Genomic DNA, 27,009 nt, shown 5'->3' with positions numbered 1-27,009 from the left:
ATGGCAGATCTGGAGGTCTACGAGATGGATCTTCATGGCTTCCCAGGGGCTTCGACTCAGCACGAAGGGGGAATGCCGATTGAAACTCGTGCTAAAGGGACGGGTTTTCCCTGATGTACACCTTATGGTTTTACCCGCATTATGTGCTGATATTCTGTTAGGACATGATTTTCTTAAGCTGCATGGACGTCTGGTAATGGAGTTTGGTGGGCCTGACACTCTTGTTGTGGGGGCGGACGACGCGCTTGCGGTGTGCGCCCTAGCGCAAATGGACGTCCAGCCGCTTTCGCTGTTCCCCAATCTAACCTCCGACTGCACCCCTGTCGCGGTAAAATCCCGACGCTACTCTCGCGCTGACATGCAATTCATTGCGGACGAAACGGCTCAGCTCTTGAAAGACGGCATCATAGAACCTGGTAGGTCGCCGTGGCGCGCCCAGGTCTTGGTGGTGCGCAGCGAGGCCCATCGCAGACGCATGGTAATCGACTATTCCCAAACGATTAACCGCTTTACACAGCTGGATGCCTACCCCCTTCCGGGGATGGACGCGCTAGTGCAACAGGTGTCCCAGTATTCGGTCTATAGCACTCTCGATCTCCGTAGTGCGTACCACCAGATCCCTATCTCTAGGGCGGATCGTATCTATACCGCATTTGAGTCGGGGGCAGCGGTTGTACCAATTTACGCGACTGCCTTTTGGGGTAACGAACGGGGTCGCTTGTTTCCAGAGGGCCATGGATGACCCCGTTGCGCGGGAGCACTTAACCGATGTTTTCGTCTACCTCGATAATCTTACGGTTTGTGGATATGACCAAGGGCACCATGATGCTAATCTGAAGCGCTTCCTTGAGGTCGCGCAGCGGTATCACTTAACTATGAACGAGGATAAGTGCCAATACTCCCTACGCACGATAGATCTTCTGGAGTACACCGTGACCCATGGCTCTGTCGCTCTGGATAAGGAGCGTCTGCGACCTTTGCTCGACATGGCCCCTCCCTGCGATCGGGCGTCCCTGAAGCGCGCCCTTGGGCTGTTCGCCCATTACTCCAAATGGGTGCAAAGTTTCTCCGTGAAACTTCGCCCCCTTGTGGCCTGCGACACCTTCCCCCTGAGTCCGGCCACATTGACGGCCTTTGACGGCCTTAAGGCCGACATTGCCCGAGCCGCCGTGGCGACAATCGACGAGAGCGGCTCGTTCGTCCTCGAAAGTGACGCCTCGGATCAGGCCATCGCGGCGACCCTCTCCCAAGGCGGGCGTCCCGTGGCTTTCTTTTCTCGGACTCTTACCACCGCTGAGCGGAGACACTCGTCCGTTGAAAAGGAAGCGTATGCGATCGTCGAGTCTATTCGGCGATGGCGCCCGTACTTACTCGGGCGGAGCTTCCAAATCATCACGGACCAGCAAAGCGTTGCGTTCATGTATGACACCTTACACGCCCAGCGCATTAAGAACAAGAAAATCACTCGCTGGCGTATCGAACTCGCCGACTTCTGTTACACCATCAAATATCGCCCGGGGAAGGATAACCAGGCCGCCGATGCCTTATCACGGCCAGCTACATGTGCCGGTATCACCTCTTTGGAGGGCCTACGGGTGCTGCATGCCACTGCGGGCCATCCCGGCATAACGCGTTTCGCTCATTTTGTGCGGAGTGGGAATCTCCCATACTCGATTGACGATATCCGCCGTATCTGTCGCGACTGCGCTATCTGCGCGGAAATCAAACCGCGTTTCTATAACCCTCCCATGGGGACTCTGGTGAAGGCTACACGCCCGTGGGAACACTTGGCGATGGATTTCAAGGGCCCATTGCCGGTGTCGAGCGGCTCTCGCTATCTGCTCACTATCGTAGATGAGTACTCGCGATTCCCCTTTGCTTATACGTGCGCGGACATGACTGCTGCCACGGTGATGCGATGCTTACAGAACTTGTTCTCAATGTTCGGTTACCCGGCCTATGTCCATACCGACCGGGGTGCGGTCTTCTTGTCTCAGGAGGTGCGCGGCTATCTGCTCCAAAATAACATTGCGTCTAGTTACACCACGCCGTACAGACCCCAGGCTAATGGGCAGATCGAACGCTTCAACGGGATTATCTGGAGGGCCGTCATGCTCCACCTCCGGACCCTCGGCCGGGGCCTCGATAAATGGGCTTGGTCGCTACCTGCGGCGTTGAACTCGATCAGGGCTCTCCTGAGTACGGCAACCAACCAAACTCCCCACGAGCGACTTTTCCACCACCCCAGGAGCTCGGGGTGTATACGGTCTTTGCCCAGTTGGCTCGCTGGGCCCGGGCCGGCCTACCTTAAATGGGCGGTTCGCGCGAGCAAGTACGACCCCCTAGTGGACAAAGTGCAGATTCTCCAGGCTAATCCTGAGCATGCTCGTGTGATGACGACTGATGGCCGTGAGACTACTGTCTCCGTCCGTCACCTTGCCCCTTGCGGGGTCGACGACCTAAGTAGGGAATCGGACGAACCGGTCGAACCCATCTATGAGACTATGGCCTCTCCCGACGCTCCCATCGCCGAAAGTCTACCGACCCTCCCCTCGCCGAGACTACCTGGGCCCGACGACTTGGAGTTACCCCCTTCATCACCCGACCCTGTTGGCGCCTCTGACGCCAAGGACACAGGGATACGTGATGCCGTACCCGGGGAATTTCAGACGCGTGCTGGCAGAGAAATTCGCCGCCCGGCCCGATACGGTTGGGTCGACTGATGTTCCGCACCCTATTCGTGCTGACGCTCACTCGCTTTAGCCGCGCTGCCGTATAATTCTGACGGGGGGGAGAATGTAGTGAAATCGTATTCGTAATAAGACCCGCTGCTGCGAACGGTGCTCCGGGACTTCTCCTGTGACATGTTACATCTGGTAGACTCGCTAACGGTACGCCTGCATAGATTATCCAGCTTGCTTGCATTGAATGATATGAATGGACCCATGAGATGTCACATCGTATACTTATTGTATTTTCTACTTTACAGGATGATGTTATGATCTAAATGCAATTAAACCAACCCGTTGGACTAAAGTTGTGTGGACCTGATTGGTTTTACACAACAGACACTACATTCTATTGTAAATAAATGCCTGGTAATACAAGATATGTTGTTTCCAACCTGCTCAATTGTCCCTTTCATTCATTGGTTAGACATAGCGTGTAACAAATAGACGGGAGGTTGCACCCCACTGATTCGCTGTACTTGTCTAGCTGGCATGCCACTAAATGTTTTGCTCAGCCGTATGTAATAAATAGATAAAGGTGGGGAGCCAAGACCATGGTCCTTATCTGAGGTAACTACAGTCGTGGCCAAAAATATTTTGTTCAAATGACTCACAATTTTCCCTAAAAAGAAGTGGAAATTGACAAGTTTTTGGTCTCCACAATTCTTTATTTCACTGTTAATATTACAGAACCTTTGTTTTTGATTCAGAACTTAATATATTATATCATAAAATAAAAATAAATGGCATTGACAAAACTATTGATACCCGAGACTTAATATTTGGTAGCATGCCTTTGGACAAAATAACTGCAGCCAAGCGCTTCCTATAGCCATGAATGAGCTCCCTACACCTCTCTACTGGCAGTTTATCCCACTCTTCTTGTGCATACTGCTCCACTTGTCCCAGATTTGAAGGGTGCTTTCTCCCTCCCAACTGCTGTTTTTTTCAGATCTTCCCACAGGTGTTCAATGGGATTGAGATCTGGACTCATTGTTGGCCACTTCAGAGCAGTCCAGCGTTTTGTCTTGAACCATTTCTGGGTGCTTTTTGAAGTGTGATTGGGGTCACTGTCCTGCTGCAAGACCAATGACCTTCGACGGAGAGCCAGCTTTCTGACACTGGGTTGAACATTGCGCTCCAAAATACCTTGGTAATCTCCTGATTTCATCATGCCATACACACATTCAAAGCACCCAGTACCAGAGGCAGCACAACAACCCCAAAACTTCACTGAACCTCCTCCAAGTTTGACTGTAGGGAAGGTGTTCTTTTCTTTGAAACCTTCATTTTGTTTTCTGTAAACATAGAGATGATGTGCTTTACAAAAACGCTCTAAGTTGGTCTCATCTGTCCACAGGACATTCATGATGAGAGATGTGTCCACAGGAGGTTGCCTACAGTGCCATGTGCCTTAAAATTCCTGATAATATTGTATGCAGTGGACAAAGGAACATCAAGTTCTCTGGAGATGGACTTGTAGCCAGCCTTGAGATTGTCTATGCTTGGCTACACTCTTATGTCTGACCTCCTCATACAATTCTCTGGTTTTCTTTCTTTTCTCCACGCTCATTGCGGTGCACACAGTGACACAAAACAGCAGAAAGACTCCTTTTCTCTATTAAAACTGGTGGAATGAGTGATATTTATATTGCAGGCATCTGCAACTCACCATAGGTGAGTTCACTTCCAAGTAAAGGAGAATCACCTGCTTGAAATCTAATTATTTCTAACAACTTCTAAAAGGTGCCAATAATATTGTCTGGGCTATTTTAGGATTTCTGTGTGGAATAAGCTAAGATTTAATATATTTTAAAGCTTTTTTTTGTTTTGTTCCACTGCAAACTAAATAAATAAATATGTGGATACCAAAATATTTTTTAATTTCAACAATTTTCTGGAAGAAATGGTGCATTTGTTGTCAGGTTGTGGAGTTATCCATGGCTCATCGGCTTGAGGGTCAGAGGTCGGGAAGTGGGTTCAAGAGAGGCTACTCATGACCCAGCAACAGGCCCGTAACAACATATTACCAAGACACAACGCTGAGCTCAGGCAGCAATAACAGGAAATATAACCTCACCTTTAACCCCAAAGCACAGGATACATAAATGACAAAACTCATCTCTTCTTGCTCTGATGGCAACAGCACAGTCACCTGTTGCTGGTTCTGTAAGAGGCAGAGAAACAAAGCCTTCATTTGCACCAAAGGTGGGGCCATAGGAAAGACCTATAAAAGGAGGGTTGTGTCGATTCACTTCTGAATGTTTTTCAGCAAAGCAACAGCAGACAAAATGTGTAGGAGGATTTCATGTTGTTGGGAAATGTTGTACAAGGATGAAAGAAATGACTTTAAAAACTTGCCTGAGACGTCTGAGGCAAACAAGCAGAAACAGAATATAAATAAGCACATGGTCAAACAATCCATAATATGAAGAGTAGCTGAAAGCTAATGGACTATCTTATTTATTCATTTTCATCTAGTTGTACATAGGACATCAATTTTGAGGCATGTGCTCATATATGGTACTGTAGATCAGCCTGTAAGATATTGTCATGTGTCTGCCCTGTTGTGAACACCGCAGGGCGACACATGACCAAACGAGCTTGAACTCCGAGGCGTTCAATCCAATGGCTTCCTTCGGACCTTCCTTCTTTATATGCAAGGGCAAGGAGTGGGGGAAGGGCCACGAGCGCTTACCTGCACAGGTCCACCGGATGTCTTCGACCTGCAATAATCAACTCAAACCAACACGGCATTAAAATGTACAAAAATACCGGCTTTATTGAAGAAATGCCGGTATCAAGGAATGCACAATAAAAATAAGATTCTTAAATGGGACGTCCCCATACAGACCCGTATACACACAAAGGGAAAAATAAATGTGGAAAATAAATGTGTGTGTGTGTGTCTTTCTCAACTAGGCACTTAGCTCTGAGCGTCTCCTGAACCCCCGTCGGGAATCTTCCAGGCCCCAAGCGGCACAGGCCCTGGCGGGAAGTAGGCCTCAGTGCGCCCTCTTTCACTCAGCCGCACTCGTCCTCATCGTCCGCCTCACCAGCACCCACATCTTCCAGCGCAAGAGCGCTATGAACTGTGGCTGCATGGCACCAATGCCACCAATGTTCCAACGCAAGAGCTTTGGTCCACAAGCCGAGAGAAAGCCAAGAGCGCTCGTGAACTTCGGCCGTTTGTTCTGAAATCCCGAAGCAGAGAGATATATAAAATCGTGACCGTTCTCAATGAATGTCCCTCGCTCAAGAGCGCACCGTATATGTGACCGTTCGCTATGGAGGCCAGCCCGGAGAGAGCGACTGAACCAAAGAGACAAAATGTCGCCACCAAACCCAGAAAAATGAGAGAAAATGGCTGCCCTCCAACTCCTTTGTACTCAAGGCTCTGACGTCATCCGATCCCGTCTGCATGTCCGCTCCTATCAGCTAGTGCCATCTCATCCTGACCAACCTTGTGTCCTGACCAATCGCTGCTCTTCGGGGCATGGCCTTATGGGCCTGCCTGCTTGATGTAGTGATGTGGCTGCTGGCGGCACCAGTGGTATTGTTCAATGTCTTGTTCCGGTCACTTTTATTTAGTATTATAAATGCGCGATTTCTTGCTATGTGTGTGTGTGCTGCATTGTCATAAGGAACAGAGGAAAATTAACAGAGGCTATTACATACAGGGGATTAATTACCCATAATCCCTAACTAATTAACATAAACCCACCCCTCGTCATGGGAACGAAGATACGCGTTTACACGACATCCGCTCTAAACTAATTTCCTACTTATGCTACATGGGGTTTCCTCTTCTTCACAACAGTCAGGGCATACTACCTATACAATTCTACCTGGCTCGAAGGTAATCATTGTCTACCCCCCCACCCCCACCCCCCACAAACGTAATAATATTCCCACCTAAGCATTTGCCTCGTACGATGCTATAACTCCAGTTTGAAATCCCAAAATAAACCACTTGTTTGTCCATAGTGTATTGCCATCATTGCTGGTGTAGATAAAGTGCACCGATATCTCTTATCGTCAATATATTTGAAAGATGCTGTATGAGCATTAGATACTGTAACCAAAAGTACTTTTTAAGGCTTATGTTTGAGAGAATTAAAAGCAGCAAATATGTTGTCTTCATGCAAAGCCAATGCACTGACGTGTTTTTCCATGACCATAAGGAACAATCATTTGCAGCCATTTATTCCATGTGAAATAATGATGTTTGTCCACAATATGTCATACCCAATTTTGGTAGTGATTTGGTGTACCACTGTGCAATATTACATCAGAGCAAGTGCATGTTCAGTGCTGGGTTGTAGTTTGCTGACTGGCAGTTAACGGAAAATGCAAGACATCATAGAGAGTTTTGATTGGGTTTAAGTCAGGGCTTTGGCGATGGCCAATGGAGATTTCCAATACTGTTGTACTCAGACCCTCATAACTGTAAATTGTATCAAAGTCGTAAAACATTGAATAAAGTATTATAATAAGACGTTTTTAAAGCGGATTCTGCTTTCCAATGTGGGAAAGCAGCTTATAGCTGAACCCACAGCATTATTACGATGTATGGTGACCCTACTGTCCCACCGAGGGTTTGTCATCAACTCACCTTGTAGAAGATGATCCAGTACAATCCAGTGCCAAATGTCACAAGGAAGAATACATTGGCTAGTAAACCAGCAAAGAAGATAAGAAAGTTCAACACCGACTGTATGGTACAAGAGGAAGCAGTGACAAGGGCTGGAAACCATTCACAACACGGCAAAGCGATTCCTCAACAACACAACGTATGTAAACTGCACTAAAGCACTTGTGGCATAGTAATGTTGTTGTGGCTGATCTTCCCAGCAAAGAATAACCATGTTGGTACAGTATTCCAGATTCAATGACATTCCACACATGGTCATCATGGGACAACAACCATACACACCGGCAGGTCAAGGAGATGCAATCCCTGGCGCCTTCGCCAGGACACTGTCTTTTGAAGAGCATGCAGGACAGCCAGGCTGCCAAGCACTGCCAGTGCGATCTAGAAGAATATAAAATAAAGAGAATAGCAGTGGAAAATGCATGGAAAAGGTAAAATGGTATACTTATTATTCACATTTATTTATGGCTGCTCTTGTATAAATGACAACAGAAAATGAAATTTCTGTTGTAGAAATCCTTCCATTAAGCACCTGTTCCCACAAAATGGCACAAAGCATCATTTAGGCATATTTTACAAATCAAAACAAGAATGAGCAATCAGAGATTGCAGACCCTCGCCAGGACGTGGTTTTTAAGATTTTTGTGTTAAAACAAATATGGCGGCCGAACCACGTGACCCATGACGTCATCATTTTTTTCTTCTTCACCGATTTATCCCTAGATGACGCTCAACAAATTTCATCTTGATCAGATGAAGTTTTGTACTTGTCGAATTATGACGTCATAATGGAGGCACCTATGACATCATCATTAACATATGTTATTCCCCATGGAGAGATCTTTACAATGAGCCATGTCTCAATTTTTTTTCTATGCAGCGCTTTCGGAGATAGAGGTGCAAAGATTTTCGGTTTTTCCAATATGGCGCCCGCACCACGTGACCTATGACGTCATAATTATCATTTTAAAAATCTACAGGAGGAGGCGTACCTATGGTGAAAATTTCCTGTCAATTGGACCAACGGTTGCAAAGAAAATCATATTTATTCTGTGCGGGCAAACAGACAAACAAACTGACTCAAATGCAATACCCTCTCCTCTGGCAAGGGTAATAAATAGCCCCGTGGGGTTGGCTGACAGTTATTTTCCCCAACAGTCAGGGTGCCTGGGGACAGGGCCAATAAAGTGTGATCGGGTGGTGACTGTTTGAACAGAATCGACTTTGGTTAATGGGGTACTAATTGGATTTTACCAAAAATTTTTTTACCAAAGGTATAAAAATTGGATTTTACCAAAGCCCAGTTTTGAATGCCGTAACTGAATTTGGCACCATGGGGGATCCAGAGAAGTACAAATTGAGAACAACCTGCTGCCCTGATGAATCCTGTTAAACTTGGTTCAATTTTGTATCGTCGTTATGGAGAGGATATTTCAGTGAAAATGGCGGATTACAGGGCAGACGGACCCCATGGTGCCAGTTGTGCAGGAGCCTGTGCTTATGTGGAGCACAACTTTAGATCTGGGCCTGGTCCTAAAGCCTCTAAGGGAGTTTGTTTGAATCTCGTAGTGAGTTTCAGAGGATAAGATTTGGAAAAAATTATCCGAATTTAGGACCTCCTTTGAGGAGGCGGATCTGGATGAGGAGCAAAACCCAAGAAGACCTATCTGTCCTGATGCATCCTATCAGATTTGGTTTGAATCTGCCACATAGTTTGGGGAGCAGAAGGCATTTGAGTGAAAATGAAGGATTCGGGGAGGAGGCACGTGGGCTCCTTTCCGAGGGCGATACGGCCATGGGGAGCACAACTTAAGATCAAGGCATTGTCCTAATCCTGATGCCTCGTGGCAATTTTGGTCTGGATTTGGCTGGTGGTTTCTGAGATTTGAAAAATAATTGCTGAAATTTTGGGCTAAATTTGGCAAATTCTGAACTCTGTTTCTAAGATTTGAAAAGAAACTAGAACTGCCGCTTTATAACTGCTGGCAGTGATAACCGATTTCCCCTGCATTCCCGCTTTGATACAACCCCACTTTCATACAACCCCGCTTTGATGCAACCCCACTTTCATACAACCCCGCTTTGATGCAACCCCACTTTAATCGGACACGCTTTGATACAACCCCGCTTTGATACAACCCTGCTTAGATACAGCCACAATTTGATACAACCCCGCTTTGATACAACCCCGCTTTAATCGGACACGCTTTGATACAACCCCGCTTTCATCGGACAAGATTTGATACAACCCTGCGTTAATAAAACCTTGCTTTAATCGGACACGCTTTGATACAACGCTGCTTTCATCGGACAAGATTTGATACAACCCTGCGTTAATACAACCTTGCTTTCATACAACTCCACTTTATATCATAATTAAAGATACACCGAAAAGTCACTTAGGTGGAGAAGATGAAATGTAGTTTTTTCTAATTCACACAATAACAACTGCTACCTAACAGACCGTACAATCAATCAGGTTGAATTTTTAAACACTTATTCCACTTGACGACATCTACATTAGTTGAAAGTTTCACATTGATCAATCAAATGGTTCAAGAGAATTAAAAAATATATATTTCCAATTATTTATGGCTGCCAAACCGAAACACCAATCATGTTGAAATTTTATACTCTTATTCCACTTGACCCCTTCGACATTCCTTTAAAGTTTCATGTCGATCAATGAAGCGGTTCATTAGATACAATGTTTTTAACAATGCCGTTGAATTATTTATCGCGGCCAAATCATGTGACCTATCGCAAATTCTAAATGACAATTTTAGCATCCAGACATGCAGAACAAATTTCTGAAGTTTCCACTCTTTATTCAAAATGGAGAAATGAAGAAGATTGTCATGGGGACCGCAAGGCTAACCGCTGCTCTAGCAGGGAAAATGGCCTTAAAATGCATGTTGTTGTTGTGTGTTGTTGTATTCAAAAATGATGGAGGAAGTTTTCAAGGTTTATGCTTCAAAAAATCATAGCTCCCAAACGATGTGACCTACAATGTCACAGACCCCAAACTTTTTGTTCGTCATGGGTATGCGGTCATGCATGTAAAGTTTGGCCTCGATCTGTTCAGTCGTTTCAGAGAAAATGGATTTTTTGTGGTTTTAAAGGATTTTCACTTAAACAAATATGGCGGTCGAACCACGTGACCAATTGTCATTAGTTTTCTTTTCTCCATCAATTTATCCCTAGATGATGCTCAAGAAATTTCATCCTGATCGGATGAAGTTTTGCACTTGTCGAATTATGACGCCATGCTCCTTCCGTGTCCATCACGCTCTATTCTATAAGGTCCCTTCTGTAGTATTATTGGAACCTGCTTCTTCCTCTTCCCCATGGAAAAACAGGATTTTAACACAGTATTTTTTTGTGATTAAACAGACACGAATTTTTGTTTGAAGTAAATTGATTATTAGATTTCCAACTGTGCCATTTTATTATTCTACGACAGGAGAAACTCTTTAGAATGAAGTGTGTGACACACACACACACACACACACACACACACACACACACACACACACACACACACACACACACACACACACACACACACACACACACACACACACACACTTCTTCTTTTAGTAATACACAATACAAAATTTCCAGTGTTTCCTATATTTGCTTTCAGTGATATTTGTGAGGGAATGGAGTTATATGATATGAAGTCCTGATATTCAATATTAAGTTATTGAAAGAAGCATCATATTTTTAAAATCATAAATGCAACTTATTTCTCCAGTATGAATCAGAAAAATCTGGTTTGATCACTAATATTTGTGCAAGTGGTAAGGTTTAACAAAATCAGTTACATCTGTTTGACGCTGGTTCTCATCTTGCTTCATTGCATAATCGACCGAAAAGGATACCTGGAGGAAACAGGAGTATAAATGCATAGATTATATCATATCATCGTTTCAACAAAAAACAACATTTTTGTTGAATATATTTTAAGAGGTTATTTTAAAACAATCACAAATTTCACAATAGGTAATCTTAAAAATATAATGTGAAATTCACAACAGGTATTAGCAAAGTATGGTGACATGGAAGTTGTAGTGTGTATGTGTTTGTATGTGTGTGTGTATGTGAATATGTGTGCGTGAATATATATATATATACAGTCGTGGCCAAAAATATTGGCACCCTTGCACTTTTTTCAAATAACTCACAATTTTCTCCAAAAAATAAGTTGAAATTGACAAAAGTATTTGGTCTCCACAATTCTTTATTTCACTGTTAATATTACAGAAACTTTGTTTTTGATTCAGAACTTAATATATCCTTTTAAATCAGAAAATAAAAAGAAATGGCATTGACAAAATTATTGACAACCTAGACTTAATATTTGGTAGTTTTGCCTTTGGACAAAATAACTGCAGTCAAGCACTTACTATAGCCATGAATGAGCTTCCTCTGCCTCTCTACTGGCAGTTTGGCCCACTCTTCTTGTGCAAACTGCTCCAGATCTCTCAGATTTGAAGGGTACCTTCTCCCAAATGCTGTTTTCAGATCTCCCAACAGGTGTTCAATGGGATTTAGATCTGGACTCTTTGCTGGCCACTTCAGAACAGTCCAGCGTTTTATCTTGAACCATTACTGGGTGCTTTTATAAGTCCTGCTGCAACACCCATGACCTTCGACAGAGACCCAGATTTCTGACACTGGGTTGAACATTGCGCTCCAAAATGCCTTGGTAATCTCCTGATTTCATGATCCCATGCACACATTCAAGGTAACCAGTGCCAGAGACAGCACAGCAACCCCAAACCATCACTGAACCTCTTCCATGTTTGACTGTAGGGAAGGTGTTCTTTTCTTTGAAGGCTTCATTTAGTTTTCTGTAAACATAGAGATGATGTGCTTTACAAAAAATCTCTCATTTGGTCTCATCTGTCCACAGGACATTCTCCCAGAAGGATTTGGGCTTGTTCAGGTATGTTTTGGCAAACTCCAGTCGGGCTTTCTTATGTCTTTCTCAGCAGCAGTGGGGTCCTTCTACCATATAACCCCCTTTTATTGAGTTGGTGACAGATGGTGCAAGTTGAAACTGTCGTACCTTGTGTCTGAAGGTCAGCTTGAATCTGTTTGGCAGTTGATCAAGGTACTTTCTCCACCATTTTAACAATCCTTCGCTGCAATCTTCGATCAAGTTTTCTCTTGCGGCCACATCCAGGGAGGTTGGTTACAGTGCCATGGGCCTTAAACTTCCTGATAACATTGCGTACAGTGGACACAGGAACATCAAGGTCTCTGGGAATCGACTTGTAGCCTTGAGATTGTCCATGCTTGGCTATAATATTGTGTCTGACCTCCTCAGACAATTCTCTGGTTTTCTTTCTTTTCTCCCTGCTCATTGCAGTACACACAGTGACAAAACAGCAGAATGACTCATTTTCTCTGTTCAAACTGGTTGAATGAGTGATTTTTAAAATATTGCGGGCAACTGCAACTCACCACAGGTGAGTTCAATTCCAAAGTAAAGGAGAATCACCTGCTTGAAATCTAATTATTTCTAACAACTTCTAAAAGGTGCCAATAATATTGTCTGGGTCATTTTAGGATTTCTGTGTGGAATAAGCTAAGATTTAGTAATTTTTTTCAGCTTTGTTTATTTTTTTTCTCCTGCAATGCAAAGAAATACATAGATGTGGATACCAAAAGATTTTTTACATTTCAACAATTTTCTGGAAGAAATGGTGCATGATTTGAAAAAAGTTCAAGGGTGCCAATATTTTTGGCCACGACTGTACGGTATATTGTTATGGACCCGGGTCTTGGGGTTCACCATAAGGGGACTTCTCAGACTCCTCCCGAAGTCCCGGTGCTGAAGCCACCGGCTACGGATAACTCCGCGGTCCAGCGGGTTGTTAATCAACCACGAATGCCAATCGGACGGCCAAATCTCCCAGGGTCCCCTGTCAACAGACCATTTACCTGGGGTTGATCAGGTCAACCACACCTGGTCAACCACAAATTGACTACCTAACCCGGGATAATACTCTCGATATGTATCTGATTATCTACTTGATGAGCGGCCGCTGAGCAGAGCTGCCAGATACATATCAGCTATTTTATTGAGCCAATCGGTTGGGGTGTAATGTCACGAACTCCTATTAATGCACCTTAACCGAGTCAATAGGAAAGAGATGAAACAGGCAGGCTGGAAACAACTGTTTACCCAAATTTCAAGAAGTATTTACAAGGATCAAGAAGCACAATGCAAAATCACACACAATCAGTACAATGAAAAAGTAAAAGGCACAGTTTAAATTTACAATGGTCAGAGAATTCTGCAAATGCTTAATCTCTTTAACACTTAAACCCTTCTGCAATCTTACTTACTTGTCTAACATGTATGACATGGGCCCATCAGAAATGCTCTGAGGAAATTAGACAGGAAGAAGTTCAGATCCTCACAACTGACCACACACAGAGCGTCTTTATTGGTGTGCCTCCAGACGCTCCGCCTCACTCCCCTCCTCTCTTCCCCCCCCCCCCCCCCCACCACCCCCCGCCTTCCTCTGCTGATAAGCAGCGCTGGAGTTGGCAATGTCCAGCAGCTGCAGATCTGCCAACGCCTTAGCCTTAACAGGTTCTCCCGCCAACCCCTATATGTCTGTGGGTTTTGGGTATATGGTCGGTGGTACTTGTGGCAATGCAGTGGGGGGTTGGGAGGGAAGGAGGAAGAATACCTCTCTATAGCCCTCGCAAATGCATATCTCCCGTTTCCCATTAAACCTGGGACGGGGCTATATAAACACAATTATTAACGATATAACTATCTCAGGAACCTACTTGCGTGGATGTCCCTCTACCCCAGGGACCGGTTCCCAGAAATGTAACTGTGTGTGTGTGTGTGTGTGTGTGTGTGTGTGTGTGTGTGTGTGTGTGTGTGTGTGTATTTTGTGCTTTAGTGTTTCCGTGTGCTGATCAACTTTAAGATAGCGTGTCTAACTTTAACTTTAATAGGGTGTCTAACTTTCATATTGCGTCCCAAATTGACCTCAAGCACAGTTCAAACAGTTCGACAGAGTTGTATAATTTAACCATAGCAGTTTTATGTCTCATATAAGAATATGTTGATGTTGCACCTTGATTGTGTAGTGTTTTTAACTTCAGAGATAACTCTTCTTGTCATGTCTGACGACAATCGCCTCGTTTTTGTGAAAGACACCAGGATGTGGAATTTTAACAACCACTCGCAGATGTTACATATCCATCATTTTAAACATAACTCAAGGGTAAAATGGACACTCACTTCATTGGTAAAACATCCTTGTACATCAAAGGTAATCCCTCCTAAACAGTTGTGGAAAAAGAATGGTATTCTGAAGCATTGTATTGGCTTGCCTGCACCATGGAATCAGGTCCTGCTGTCTCAAGATCAACCTCTGAGTATCGCAATGAGAGCAGTGGAGGTAAAATCCTGCCCAATGTTTCGCCTGGCACCAATGTAACGCTGCAAGATCCAAAACATGACAGCAACTACACCAAACATGGCCACAGTTACCTGGGCAAAAATATGTATTAAAGGGAACGGAATAAAAATAGCTGTTTGCACAGGGTGTCCCATAATAGGTGATACTGTACATAGAGATCCAGCAGCTGCGGATTAAAGAAGAAAGTAGATTCAGGAAATTTGGCCCAAAAATGTCTTTAAACAAAAACAGCCAAGAACACACTTTCTTCCACTAAGAACACACTTTCTTCTTCACCTAACTGAAAAAATGTAATCATCAACCTGCAAAAAGTAGTAAAGAATATAATCAGAACCTTTTAAAGTCGCTCTTCAATGACGAGCCGCCATCCAAATGAAGCAAACAAACGTCGGTTCAGGAAATTGGCTTTGGATTGAGGCAGAAGTCTTGCTAAGATTTTGAAGTAAAGAAAAGTTTGGGATTCTAATGCTACTTAAAATGCACCGTCAAAATAGTATTAATGGATGAAATGGATATGGGAGCATTGTTTTAAATTTCTGTAAACCTTTTTACAGTAAGGAAAGTAACCCCGCCCAGCATTAACTGTCCCAATTTCATCAACCATGCCCTTTCTAGCGGGGTTCATTGAGACCCAGGCCCATAGTTTTTCAACCCATTGAGACCCAGGCCCATTGAGACCCAGGCCCATTGAGACCCAGGCCCATTGAGACCCAGGCCCATTGAGACCCAGGCCCATAGTTTTTCAACCCATTGAGACCCAGGCCCATTGAGACCCAGGCCCATTGAGACCCAGGCCCATAGTTTTTCAACCCATTGAGACCCAGGCCCATTGAGACCCAGGCCCATTGAGACCCAGGCCCATAGTTTTTCAACCCATTGAGACCCAGGCCCATTGAGACCCAGGCCCATAGTTTTTCAACCCATTGAGACCCAGGCCCATTGAGACCCAGGCCCATTGAGACCCAGGCCCATTGAGACCCAGGCCCATAGTTTTTCAACCCATTGAGACCCAGGCCCATTGAGACCCAGGCCCATTGAGACCCAGGCTCATAGTTTTTCAAAATCCCTGTTGAAAGTTACTCAGCGACCGAAGCAGATGAGCCTCGTCAACAGACCGAATTTGCGAGTGGCTTGTACAGACGGTTGTGACACTTATTATTGAAGATGCATCTGTTCTCCCGAACGACTGGTTTCTTCTTGGATCATTTCCCGAAGTATTTCCAATACCATTTGTGTTATGTTTGGGTGAATGATGTATAATGACACTTTTCATTATTGCCAATGTCATGTTCTGGAAAAAATTATCGTCGCTCCTGTTGGAATACCATTGACATCAATTTAATTATTTAATAACTACAATGCAAAATCAATTCAGGCACAAAAAAATGTGTTTACCGGTAGTTGAAAACCACAATGATTTGCAGAGATTACATGTGATTATTACCCTCGCCTGAGGAGAGGGTATTGCATTTGAGTCCGTTTGTTTGTCTGTTTGTTTGTTGTTTGTTTGTTTGTTTGTCCACACAGAATAAATATGATTTTCTCTGCAAATGTTGGTCCGATTGACATGAAATTTTCACCACAGGTGCAACCTGCAGAATTTTAATGATAATTATGACGTCATAGGTCACGTGGTTCGGCCGCCATCTTGGTAAAACCGAAAAACTTTGCACCTCTATATCTCCGAAAGCGCTGAATAGAAAAAAATAGACATGGATCATTGTAAAGAACTCTCCATGGGGAATAAAATATGTTGATGAAGCTGTCATAGATGCCTCCATTATGACGTCATAATTCGACAAGTACAAAACTTCATCCTATCAAGATGAAATTTCATGAGCACCATGTCGGCACAAACTGGTGGAGAAAAAAAAATGATGACGTCATCGGTCACGTGGTTCGGCCGCCATATTTGTTTTAACACAAAAGCCTTAAAAACCACTGAAAATACATCCTGGCGAGGGTTTGCAATCTCTGATTGCTCTTTCTTGTTTGGTTATTGTAATTTACTCTTCGTCTTGGAGCGAAGAGCAAATCATGAAGATCTATCATTGGTACTGTGAAGAAATGCTGTCCAGTCATGTCCAAACAGGCTGGCATTGTCATTCAAAATCTTGACTATCAAGCTGGTTTAATTATACCACGATGGAAAAGCAACAACTACCATGGAATTTTCCTCCTCGGCATCATAGGGCAGGCCTTCGCCAGACTGATCCTAAAAATAATCCAACAAATTGCCGATCTGGTATATTCAGAGGAACAACGTAGTTTCCATGCAGACAGATAAACTGTGGACATGATCTTCTCCCTCTGGCAACTTCAGGAAAAATGCAGAAAACAAGGCAAGCCACTTCTTTGCTTTCATCAATCTTACCAATCCATTTGACACAGTCAGCTGAACGGTTTCTACAAAAGATCGGATGCCCTATGAAGTTGCTATTATGAAGAGTTCGATCCACTCCTTCAGTGGGAACATGCACAACACTGTTGTACTTGATGGGTCTTCGCCTGATAACTTTGCAATCAAGAGTGTAGTAAAACGGTGTTGTGTTCTTGCAGCTACAATTTTTGGCATCTTCTTTTCTATTCTTGTAAACGAGACTAATGATGCTGATGCAAAAGGGATCTACCTGCACACCAGGTCTGACAGCAGATTATGCAATTCGTGCCACCAAAGAGCCAAGACCAAGCAGAGTCGGATCATGATCAGAGAGATACTGTTTGCAGATGATGCCACACTCGTTACCCACAAATAAACCTCGGGAACAAAACCTCAGAGACTGACCCTCCCATGCATGCTCAATGCCCTCTGATCATCAGCACCAAGAAAACTGCTTTCATGTGGCAAGGTGTCAGAAGAACCATTGATCATCCTCAATAGCACTCCATTTGAGGTGATGAACAGGTTCTGTTACCTTGGTTACACAGTGACAGACCACCTGTCACTCTACGAGGAGCTAAATATCCACAGTGGGAGACAACCACCACCTTTGGAAAACCGAGGAAGCATGCATGGGAAAACCGCTCACAAAAGCTCTGGGCTGGAACAATAATCCATGATGTGAAATGGCTCCACTAACTTCAAATAAAGCATGAGCACAGGAAGCAGAGTGCCAACCAAAGTCTACCACCTGAAGAACAAAAATGTGATCTTTGGGAAGGCATGTAAATCCAGAACTGGGCTCTTAATCCATTGCATGCTGCAGTAAATGCAGTTCAAGGTGAAGAAACCACCTGTGGCCACTGCAAACCCACCGTCTCACGAAGATGGAAGGATGCCATCCCTACATGTCCACTCCTGTATTTTCTTCCCCTGCTTACGAATCAAAATTTGTTGCATTTTGGCCAATTATGATCGGGCATTATATCATTACAATAAACTTTCTGCACAAATGCACATGGAGTTCCAGGTTGCAATAAAACAGTGGACACAGTTGTGTTGAGTCTATACTCACAAGATTGAGAGAGAGCTTGCGAAACGGAGAAGACGAGACGAAGGGACCCCGAGGCCCCAAACAGCGTCCACAAGCAGAAATCTGCGCATGAGCACCCAACGGCGTCGATCACTTCCTACGCATATGAAGGAGAGCGTCAGTTTATATCTTTCCACGAGTGCAGGTCCACATCCATGGCTTATTTATGGCCGAATAACACTGCTGTCTTTGTTGTTATTATCTTGATAAGGTATCGCGCTGAAAATAAGACTAAAACTCAAACTAAGCATAAAATTAATGTTCTTCATACAAGTACCTCAGAGTCCCAGCTCAACAAACTCACAATACAATAAATTTTGTTGCAACACGTTCACTTTAGCGGACAGTCCCGTTTTAAGAAGAAAATTTAAACTTTATAGAACGAACAGTACAATGTAGGTTCCAAAAAAAAATCACAATTCTTAATATCAGTTCAGCCATTATGGATGCTTGTCAGAAATTATTTATGAGTGCCGATTAGGCCGTGTATTGTGATGAGTGAGATGCTAATGCGTGCATATCTATAATTCGATATGGAATTAACTTATTAATTGACAGTACCTTCAGAAAGTATTCACACCCCTTGACTTTTTCACATTTTGTTGTTACAGTCTGAATTGAAAATGGATTAAATTGAGATTTTTTTTTTGTCATTGATCTGCATGTAATACCCCATAATGTCAAAAAACTCTATAACAATTTTTTACAAATCAATTAAAAGTGAAAAGCTGAAATATCTTCAGTCAATAACTATTCAACCCCTTTGCTATGACAGTCCAAATTGAGCTCAGGTGCATCCAATTTCCTTTGATCATACTTGAGATGTCTCTACAACTTGATTGGAGTATTTATATATACAGTATATATATAAAATTATATATATAAAATTATATATATATATATATATATATATATATATATATATATATATATATATATATATATATATATGTATATATATATATATATATATATATATATATATATATATATATTATATATATATATATATAATGATATATATATATAATTATATTATATATATATAATGATATATATATATAATGATATATATATATAATGATATATATATATATAATGATGTGTGTGTATATATATATATATATATATATATATATATATATATATATATGATATATATATATATATATATATATATATATATATATATATATATATATATAGAGTCGTGGCCAAAAATATTGGCACCCTTGCATTTTTTTCAAATAGCACCATTTCTTCCAGAAAATTGTTGAAATTAAAGACTATTTTGGTATCCACATTTGTATTTCTTTGGTTTGCAGTGGAACCAAAAAAAAGCTGAAACAATTACTAAATATAAGCTTATTCTACACAGAAATCCTAAAATGGCCCAGACAATATTGTTGTGGATATGAGAATGGTTTTTTTGTTGTTGTTATTGTGTAAATTGTTGTTAAAATATCGCCCTCCTTACTCCAGTGTTGTATAAAGGTCAAAGGGCATTCCCGTAGTTAGTTCCATAAATCATACATGAAGGACACCATAATATCCCTGTTCAGTAGTTTATTTCCTTATTATGTGTATTAGGGTAAGGCCTTGTCTTCCATTAAGATGACACTCCATTGCACCAAGTGAAATAAGATAGATTCCCTTTCATGCCCCATTCCCACTCCCAAAACTTCTATTGCCAACTACAATAGCCGCCATTAAGCATGTGCTCAGCTCGGGGAAGAAGGGCGTGCCCGCCCATCGTCATCAAGGGTGGAGTCAGAGGGCCTGTGCCCACTAATCAATCAGGGCCGAAGCGAGCTCACCGAGGGGCGTGTCCTGAAGGCCGGCGGCTTGATTGCCTGAGGCGCTATAAAAGCGCGCGCGCAAGAACCGAGTGTGTGGTTGGACTGAGCAGGAGTTGAGTACGAGAAGAGTTGAGTTGAGTTGAGAAGAGTTGAGTAAGGGATCCCGGAAAGAGCAGCTCCAGCCACCGCAAGTTCAGCCACAGCAGCTTCAGCCACAGCAGCAGCAGCCACAGCAGCTTCAGCCACAGCAGCTTCGGGGCCTTGACGGCAGTTTCGAACGGGGCCGCGAAGGAACGGCGGCTGCTAAACGCGCCGATCGAGAAAGGGGCGGCGGCTGCTAATCCCCGACCCGACCGTGCTGCGGGTCCAGCTGAACCTTCCCCCCCCCTCCAGCCATCCACCTCCTGCCATTCCTATCATCATTCCCCACGTGAGTCTGTCTTTGTTTGTTCTGTCCCTGGGTTTAATTAAGACTGTAGGTAAGCTAATAATTGCACTGTGTCTCTGATTCTTCTGTATATTATTTTATTATCCTTCCTTCTCCTTGGTTACTTTGAGCATGTAAATAGTAGGAATAAATTTAGTAGTATTTCCAACCTTTTTGTCTTCTTCTTCTTCTTCACATCCGTGTTGCCTTTGCCTTTTCCCTATTGAATACCTGTGGCGCAATCCGGCCAACGTTCGGGAATCGGGTTAGTCGGGGTAACTGTTAGGGCCGCGGGCCATCCGCTCGGCCAAACAACATCTTGTCCGCGGTCCGTAACAATATTATTGGCACCTTTTAGAAGTTGTTAGAAATAATTAGATTTCAAGCAGGTGTTTCTCCTTTACTTTGGAATTGAACTCACCTATGGTGCCTGCAATATATAAATCACTCACTCAACCAGTTTGAATGGACAAAAGGAGTCATTCTGCTGTTTTGCATCACTGTGTGTACCGCAATGAGCATGGAGAAAAGAAAGAAAACCAGAGAACTGTCTGAGGAGGTCAGACACAAGAATGTAGCCAATCATGGACAATCTCAAGGCTACAAGTCCATCTCCAGAGACCTTGATGTTTAAGGCCCATGTTTTTAAGGCCAAAGTTTAAGGCCCATGGCACTGTAGCCAACCTTCCTGGACGTGGCCGCAAGAGAAAACTTGATTGAAGGTTGCAGCGAAGGATTGTTAGAATGTTGGAGAAAGCATCTCAATCAACTGCCAAAAAGATTCAAGCTGACCTTCAGACACAAGGTACGACAGTTTCAACTCGCATCATCTGTCGCCAACTCAATGAAAGGGGGCTCTATGGTAGGAGACCCAGGAGTACCCCACTGCTGAGAGAGACATAAGAAAACCCGACTGGAGTTTTCCAAAGCACATCTGAACAAGCCAAAATCCTTCTGGGAGAATGACCTGTGGACAGATGAGAGCAAATTAGAGCTTTTATGTAAAGCACATCATCTCTATGTTTACAGAAAACAAAATGAAGCCTTCAAAGAAAAGAACACCTTCCATACAGTCAAACATGGAGGAGGTTCAGTGATGTTTTGGGGTTGCTATGCTGCCTCTGGCACTGGGTGCCTTGAATGTGTGCATGGCATCATGAAATCAGGAGATTAACAAGGCATTTTGGAGCACAATGTTCAACCCAGTGTCAGAAAGCTGGGAATCTGTCGAAGGTCATGGGTCTTGCAGCAGGACAATGACCCCAAACACACTTCAAAAAGCACCCAGGAATGGTTCAAGACAAAACGCTGGACTGTTCTGAAGTGGCCAGCAATGAGTCCAGATCTAAATCCCATTGAGCACCTGTGGCGAGATCTGAAAACAGGAGTTGGGAGAAGGCACCCTTCAAATCTGGGAGATCTGGAGCAGTTTGCACAAGAAGAGTGGGCCAAACTGCCAGTAGAGAGGTGTAGGAAGCTCATTCATGGCTATAGGAAGCACTTGACTGCAGTTATTTTGTCCAAAGGCTGTGCTACCAAATATTAAGTCTGGCGTGTCACTAATTTTGTCAATGCCATTTCTTTTTATTTTCTTATTTAAAAGGATATTGTCATGAATTTTGGGGTAGGGGAATATATACATTTAGGTAGATCTGAGTAGGTATCATGCTTCGTCTGTCGAGTTAGAACAATCTCGATGTAATAAGTCCTGTTAGCCCGGTTTGTCAGATCAAGTGTGTACCTGTGATCATACGAGGATGTTCCCGTGATAGGTAGAAGAGGGACTAAGATAATTCCCCTGTATGTGAAACCTCGGTGATCATACCTGTGTCCCGTATGGCAGCACATCACATGCATTAGCTAGATCCACTAGTGCACACATTAATTAATTCCCCTCCGCCACAATAAGACTTACAGGAAGAACGGGCAGGAAGCCAGATCGGGGCACCGCCGATGGGGCCGCAGTCAGCTACGTCACCAGCTGCCATAGCACGTAAACATCGTGCAAGGCAGGTTGAGGCCATGCCCACTTCGCACGTGATTGGTCAAAAGGGTTTTGATGGGAAGATCGCACCATGGGGTAAGAAGCTGGCCACTGATTGTTGGAAGGAAGGTGGAAGGAGGCGGCAGACTGATTGGCCACTGACCGATGACACCTCGGCCAATCGGTGAGGAAGGCGCAAAAGAGCCACAACAAGTGATGCGCTGATTGAAGGACAAGCGCCAGTGACGTGAGAAGGCGCGAAAGACCACCAATAAATGACGCACTGATTGGGAGCGATAGAGAGTGACGTCAGAAGACGATTAGCAAAACCACTGGCTGACCGACATTTTCTCTCTTCACCTCTGCCTCTCTCCCTTCTTACCGTCTTTTGCGCTTGGACCTGTTCTTGCCTTTGGACTTTGGTGGAGAGACCAGCGCCGACGATCATCCTCCCCTGTTGTTCGTGCTCCTGGTGCCTGCGTGCCGTGCTGTGTGGCGCGGGACGGACCGTGCAGAGAGGGATTTCCGCGCCAACGCCCGAGCGGTTCACACCAACCGGAGCGCACCAACTTGGAGCTGACCATCCTGGACAATTCCTGACGACCACATCCATAGACAGATAAGACGCACCACACAACGGTTCCTTTCGATCATCCTTCCATTTGTGCTGTATGTGAAGTCTGAGTGGGGACGTCCCAACCTAGGTTTAGTTATTACCGGTGCGTTATTTTCCTGTCCCGATATTTAAACCCTTGTTTTATTTTCCCAACCAACTTTAACTCCGTTTCGTTTGTGAGTTCTTTTCTAAGGGTGAAGACATCGGACCGTAAAGGTAAGTCGGCATTCTTCATTCCGTCTCTCGTATGATCCACCATTGATTTGGGAAACGCCTCGTTAAGCTTGATTATCCATCCGTGGCGTACTCTCGGTGTTAACTGAGTCAGCCACACGACAATATATTACGTTCTGAATCGAAACCAAAGGTTCTGTAATATTAACAGTGAAATAAAGAATTGTGGAGACCAAATACTTTTGTCGATTTCAACTTATTTTTTGAGAAAATTGTGAGTTATTTGAAAAAAGTGCAAGGGTGCCAATATTTTTGGCCACGACTATATATATATATATATATATATGTGTATATATATATATATATATATATTATATATATATATATATATATATATATATATATATATATATATATATATATATATATATATATATACATATATATATATATATACACACACACACTCCATTATAGATATATGTAAATATACTGAAACACAAAAGAAACTTACCACCTTTGAAACCTTTAAATATCAACAATAACACTGCGTGTAGTAAATGTGTGCACTTATTTGTGGACAATAGTGTCCTCACTGTCAGACAAAACGGTCACGGATGGTCACTTGAACCTTCAATGGTCACTTCATAGCACAGCTGTTGAACAGCCGTTTTGACTGTCAGTGATTAGCCAAGGGGTACGGGATGATCTTAATGAGCTGCACGTGATGTCTTGATATTGGCTTTAAAAAGGCCAGTGCAAAATGGGCATTTCAATCAACATGTCACGATTGTCAAGGGATCAACGGCAGCATGCCCTGGGCATGCTGCAAGGCGGACTGAGCTACCGTGAGGTGGCACGTCGCCTTGGCTGTTCACACCAGACGATATCGGCCCTGGTGGACAGAGACACCCTCCACAACTCTGCAGATGACAGACCTCGATCAGGGAGGCCAAGAGTCACCACTGCAAGGCAGGACAGGCAGACGGTCCGAAGTCACCTGCGGGATCGATTCCGTCCAGCATCCCGCACTGCGGCAGAAACTCCGGGGCGTGCAAACCCACGGATCTCCAATGATACTGCACGAAGACGACTGCATGACTATGGTCTGACAGCCAGAAGACCATACAGAGGCCCCGTGATGACGGCTGCCCATCGCCGCAACCGACAGAGATGGTGCCAGCAGCATCAGCGGTGGACCTTGGTGCAGTGGAACGAGGTCGCTTTCAGCGATGAGTCAAGGTTCTGTGTGGACAGTCCTGATGGGCGTGAGCGTGTCTGGAGAAGAACTGGCGAGCAATATGCCGATTGTTGTGTGCGTCAAGCCAACAGGTGGGGTGGCCCAAGTGTGATGGTGTGGGCCGCCATATCAGGCCGGTACAGGATGCCACTGGTGGTTGTGGATGGGAATCTTAATGCCCAGCGGTATCATTGGAGATCCGTGGGTTTGCACGCCCCGGAGTTTCTGCCGCAGTGCGGGATGCTGGACGGAATCGATCCCGCAGGTGACTTCGGACCATCTGCCTGTCCTGCCCTGCAGTGGTGACTCTTGGCCTCCCTGATCGAGGTCTGTCATCTGCAGAGTTGTGGAGGGTGTCTCTGTCCACCAGGGCCGATATCGTATGGTGTGAACAGCCAAGGCAACGTGCCACCTCACGGTAGCTCAGTCCGCCTTGCAGCATGCCCAGGGCACGCTGCCGTTGATCCCTTGACAATCGTGGCATGTTGATTGAAATGCCCATTTTGCACTGGCTTTTTTAAAGCCAATATCAAGACATCACGTGCAGCTCATTAAAATCATCCCGTACCCCTTGGCTAATCACTGACAGTCAAAACGGCTGTTCAACAGCTGTGCTATGAAGTGACCAATGAAGGTTCAAGTGACCATCCGTGACCGTTTTGTCTGACAGTGAGGACACTATTGTCCACAAATAAGTTCACACATTTACTACACGCAGTGTTATTGTTGATATTTAAAGGTTTCAAAGGTGGTAAGTTTCTTTTGCGTTTCAGTATAGTTCCATGTTACTGGGACACCCTGAATAGATATGCAAAATTGATAATCAAAAACATTTAATAAAGCTGGGTCACATTTAAAGAACACAGCTTGTGGTTATGGACTAACCATGATTGATAAAGTTGCCCAAATAATCTTGCAAGTTGAGGTTGAGCACTGGCAGTGCATAAAGGTATAGCTGTCCATTCTGCTCAAACTCTAAGAAGGGCTCAAAAAATGTCGGTTCACGAAAATGGCTTTGCAGAACCGATATGCTGATTGAGCACTGCACAAACAGAACCAAGTGAGATTTGATGTAAGTGAGACGACTGTTGTGCAGTAACACGTCTCTTCAAAAATCTTGAGTTTGATCTAATTACATTCAAATCATATGTGCCAAAAACTTTCAGGAGTAAGAGATAAAAATTTGCTCACCATCTGCCGATATGTCGTTCCAAAGATGTATGCAGAATCTATTCGAGATGCAGTGTCTGAGCAAAGCTTTTAAGGATCAACATAAATAGCACAGTGTTAGTTGGATACATCAAGCACGATCATGGTAAAGCTTACCACATCATCATCGTCGTACTAAAATACGCAATTCGGTGTTTGTCTGTTTGTCTGTCTGACCGCGATATATTCAGTCGTTACTTATCCAATCTCAAGAAAACTTGACAGGGGGACTAAATGTCACATGATGAAGGTTGCAGCGACTTAATTGAACCCCCTCTCCAAGAGGGTTTTCTGCCTTGCACGAAATCTTTAAGATGTATATCCATGTTAAGATAACTAATCGTGGCATTTTTCCAAAGCTGCTTCTAATAACAAATGCAACTACAACACTAATGATAATAGCATAATACTTATGTTATTACAAAACAATATTAATACTAATAATATCCCCTCTCCCCAAGGGGGCTTTCCAAGGGGACAGCAATTTATATGTAAGCAGCGAAAAATATGGGACTTTCAAAATGATGTACAAATGCTAAATGAGGCCTTTTGCGCATGCACTGTGTGCTTCCACTTTTTTGGTTCAGTGCCCCCTTGGCATTTTTAATCCGCCATTGCTCGTGTGAAATCTGTGGTTCAAATTGTCTTTCAAACAAAAATTTCAGCATTTAGACGAAACAGTGGATCTGGGAGGAAATACGTAATTTCGAAAGTTTGCTGCATCAGCGGCACAGCTGTGTCCTCAGCAATTGTGGCTACTTACAGCCTTGTGCTAATAATTGTGCAGGATTTGATGGGTCTAACGGCCTCCTCCATGCCGAAGCTCTTTGTAAGGGAACTCATTTATTTTATAATCCTATACCATGAAGGTGCATCAACTCGTTTTAGAACTGCAACCCTCCTAGTTCCACACCAGTTGAACTGACCTGCAGCTTGCCTCCATCAGCTTTGCCATAGCCCAGGAAATTTCCTCGAATGTCATACTTTGCCAAGACAAGATGCAAACGTCTCTTCTGCGAGTTTATGGTAAAAGGAAGGAAGAGGTGGAGTAAAGAAATATATGTATTCAGCCTTTACTATGTACAAAGGAAATAAAATATCGGGAAATCAAAATGAAACGAGTACAATATGTAAGTGCTAATTCAATCTTTTGTGGACACTTATCCAACCAAGATATTATAGTTTTGTATTTTTCATAAATTTTCTGAAATTTGTCGAATTTGTTTAAGTTGTGGGTTACGATGTGT

The 27,009-nt window shown here is 43.7% G+C and overlaps 1 protein-coding gene across 1 annotated transcript in view; it reads right to left on the bottom strand.

The window, feature by feature from the left end:
- The window catches only part of TMEM67 (transmembrane protein 67), a 125,808-nt gene that overhangs the window by 47,920 nt on the left and 50,879 nt on the right, over positions 1 to 27,009 (bottom strand). Inside the window, exons 10-18 of the mRNA XM_078773451.1 lie at positions 26,689 to 26,775; positions 25,745 to 25,810; positions 25,439 to 25,595; positions 18,296 to 18,410; positions 14,752 to 14,860; positions 11,211 to 11,267; positions 7,666 to 7,764; positions 7,345 to 7,443; positions 4,810 to 4,896 (exon numbers count right to left, since the gene is read on the bottom strand). Of these exons, the coding sequence (XP_078629577.1) occupies positions 4,810 to 4,896; positions 7,345 to 7,443; positions 7,666 to 7,764; positions 11,211 to 11,267; positions 14,752 to 14,860; positions 18,296 to 18,410; positions 25,439 to 25,595; positions 25,745 to 25,810; positions 26,689 to 26,775 (876 nt within the window). The remainder of the gene's footprint in view (positions 1 to 4,809; positions 4,897 to 7,344; positions 7,444 to 7,665; positions 7,765 to 11,210; positions 11,268 to 14,751; positions 14,861 to 18,295; positions 18,411 to 25,438; positions 25,596 to 25,744; positions 25,811 to 26,688; positions 26,776 to 27,009) is intronic.

This window comes from Myxine glutinosa, chromosome 2 (assembly GCF_964187855.1).
Source record: "Myxine glutinosa chromosome 2, kmMyxGlut1.1, whole genome shotgun sequence".
Classification (NCBI taxonomy): Eukaryota; Metazoa; Chordata; class Myxini; order Myxiniformes; family Myxinidae; genus Myxine; species Myxine glutinosa.
This window is presented reverse-complemented; position numbering and strand designations above follow the sequence as displayed.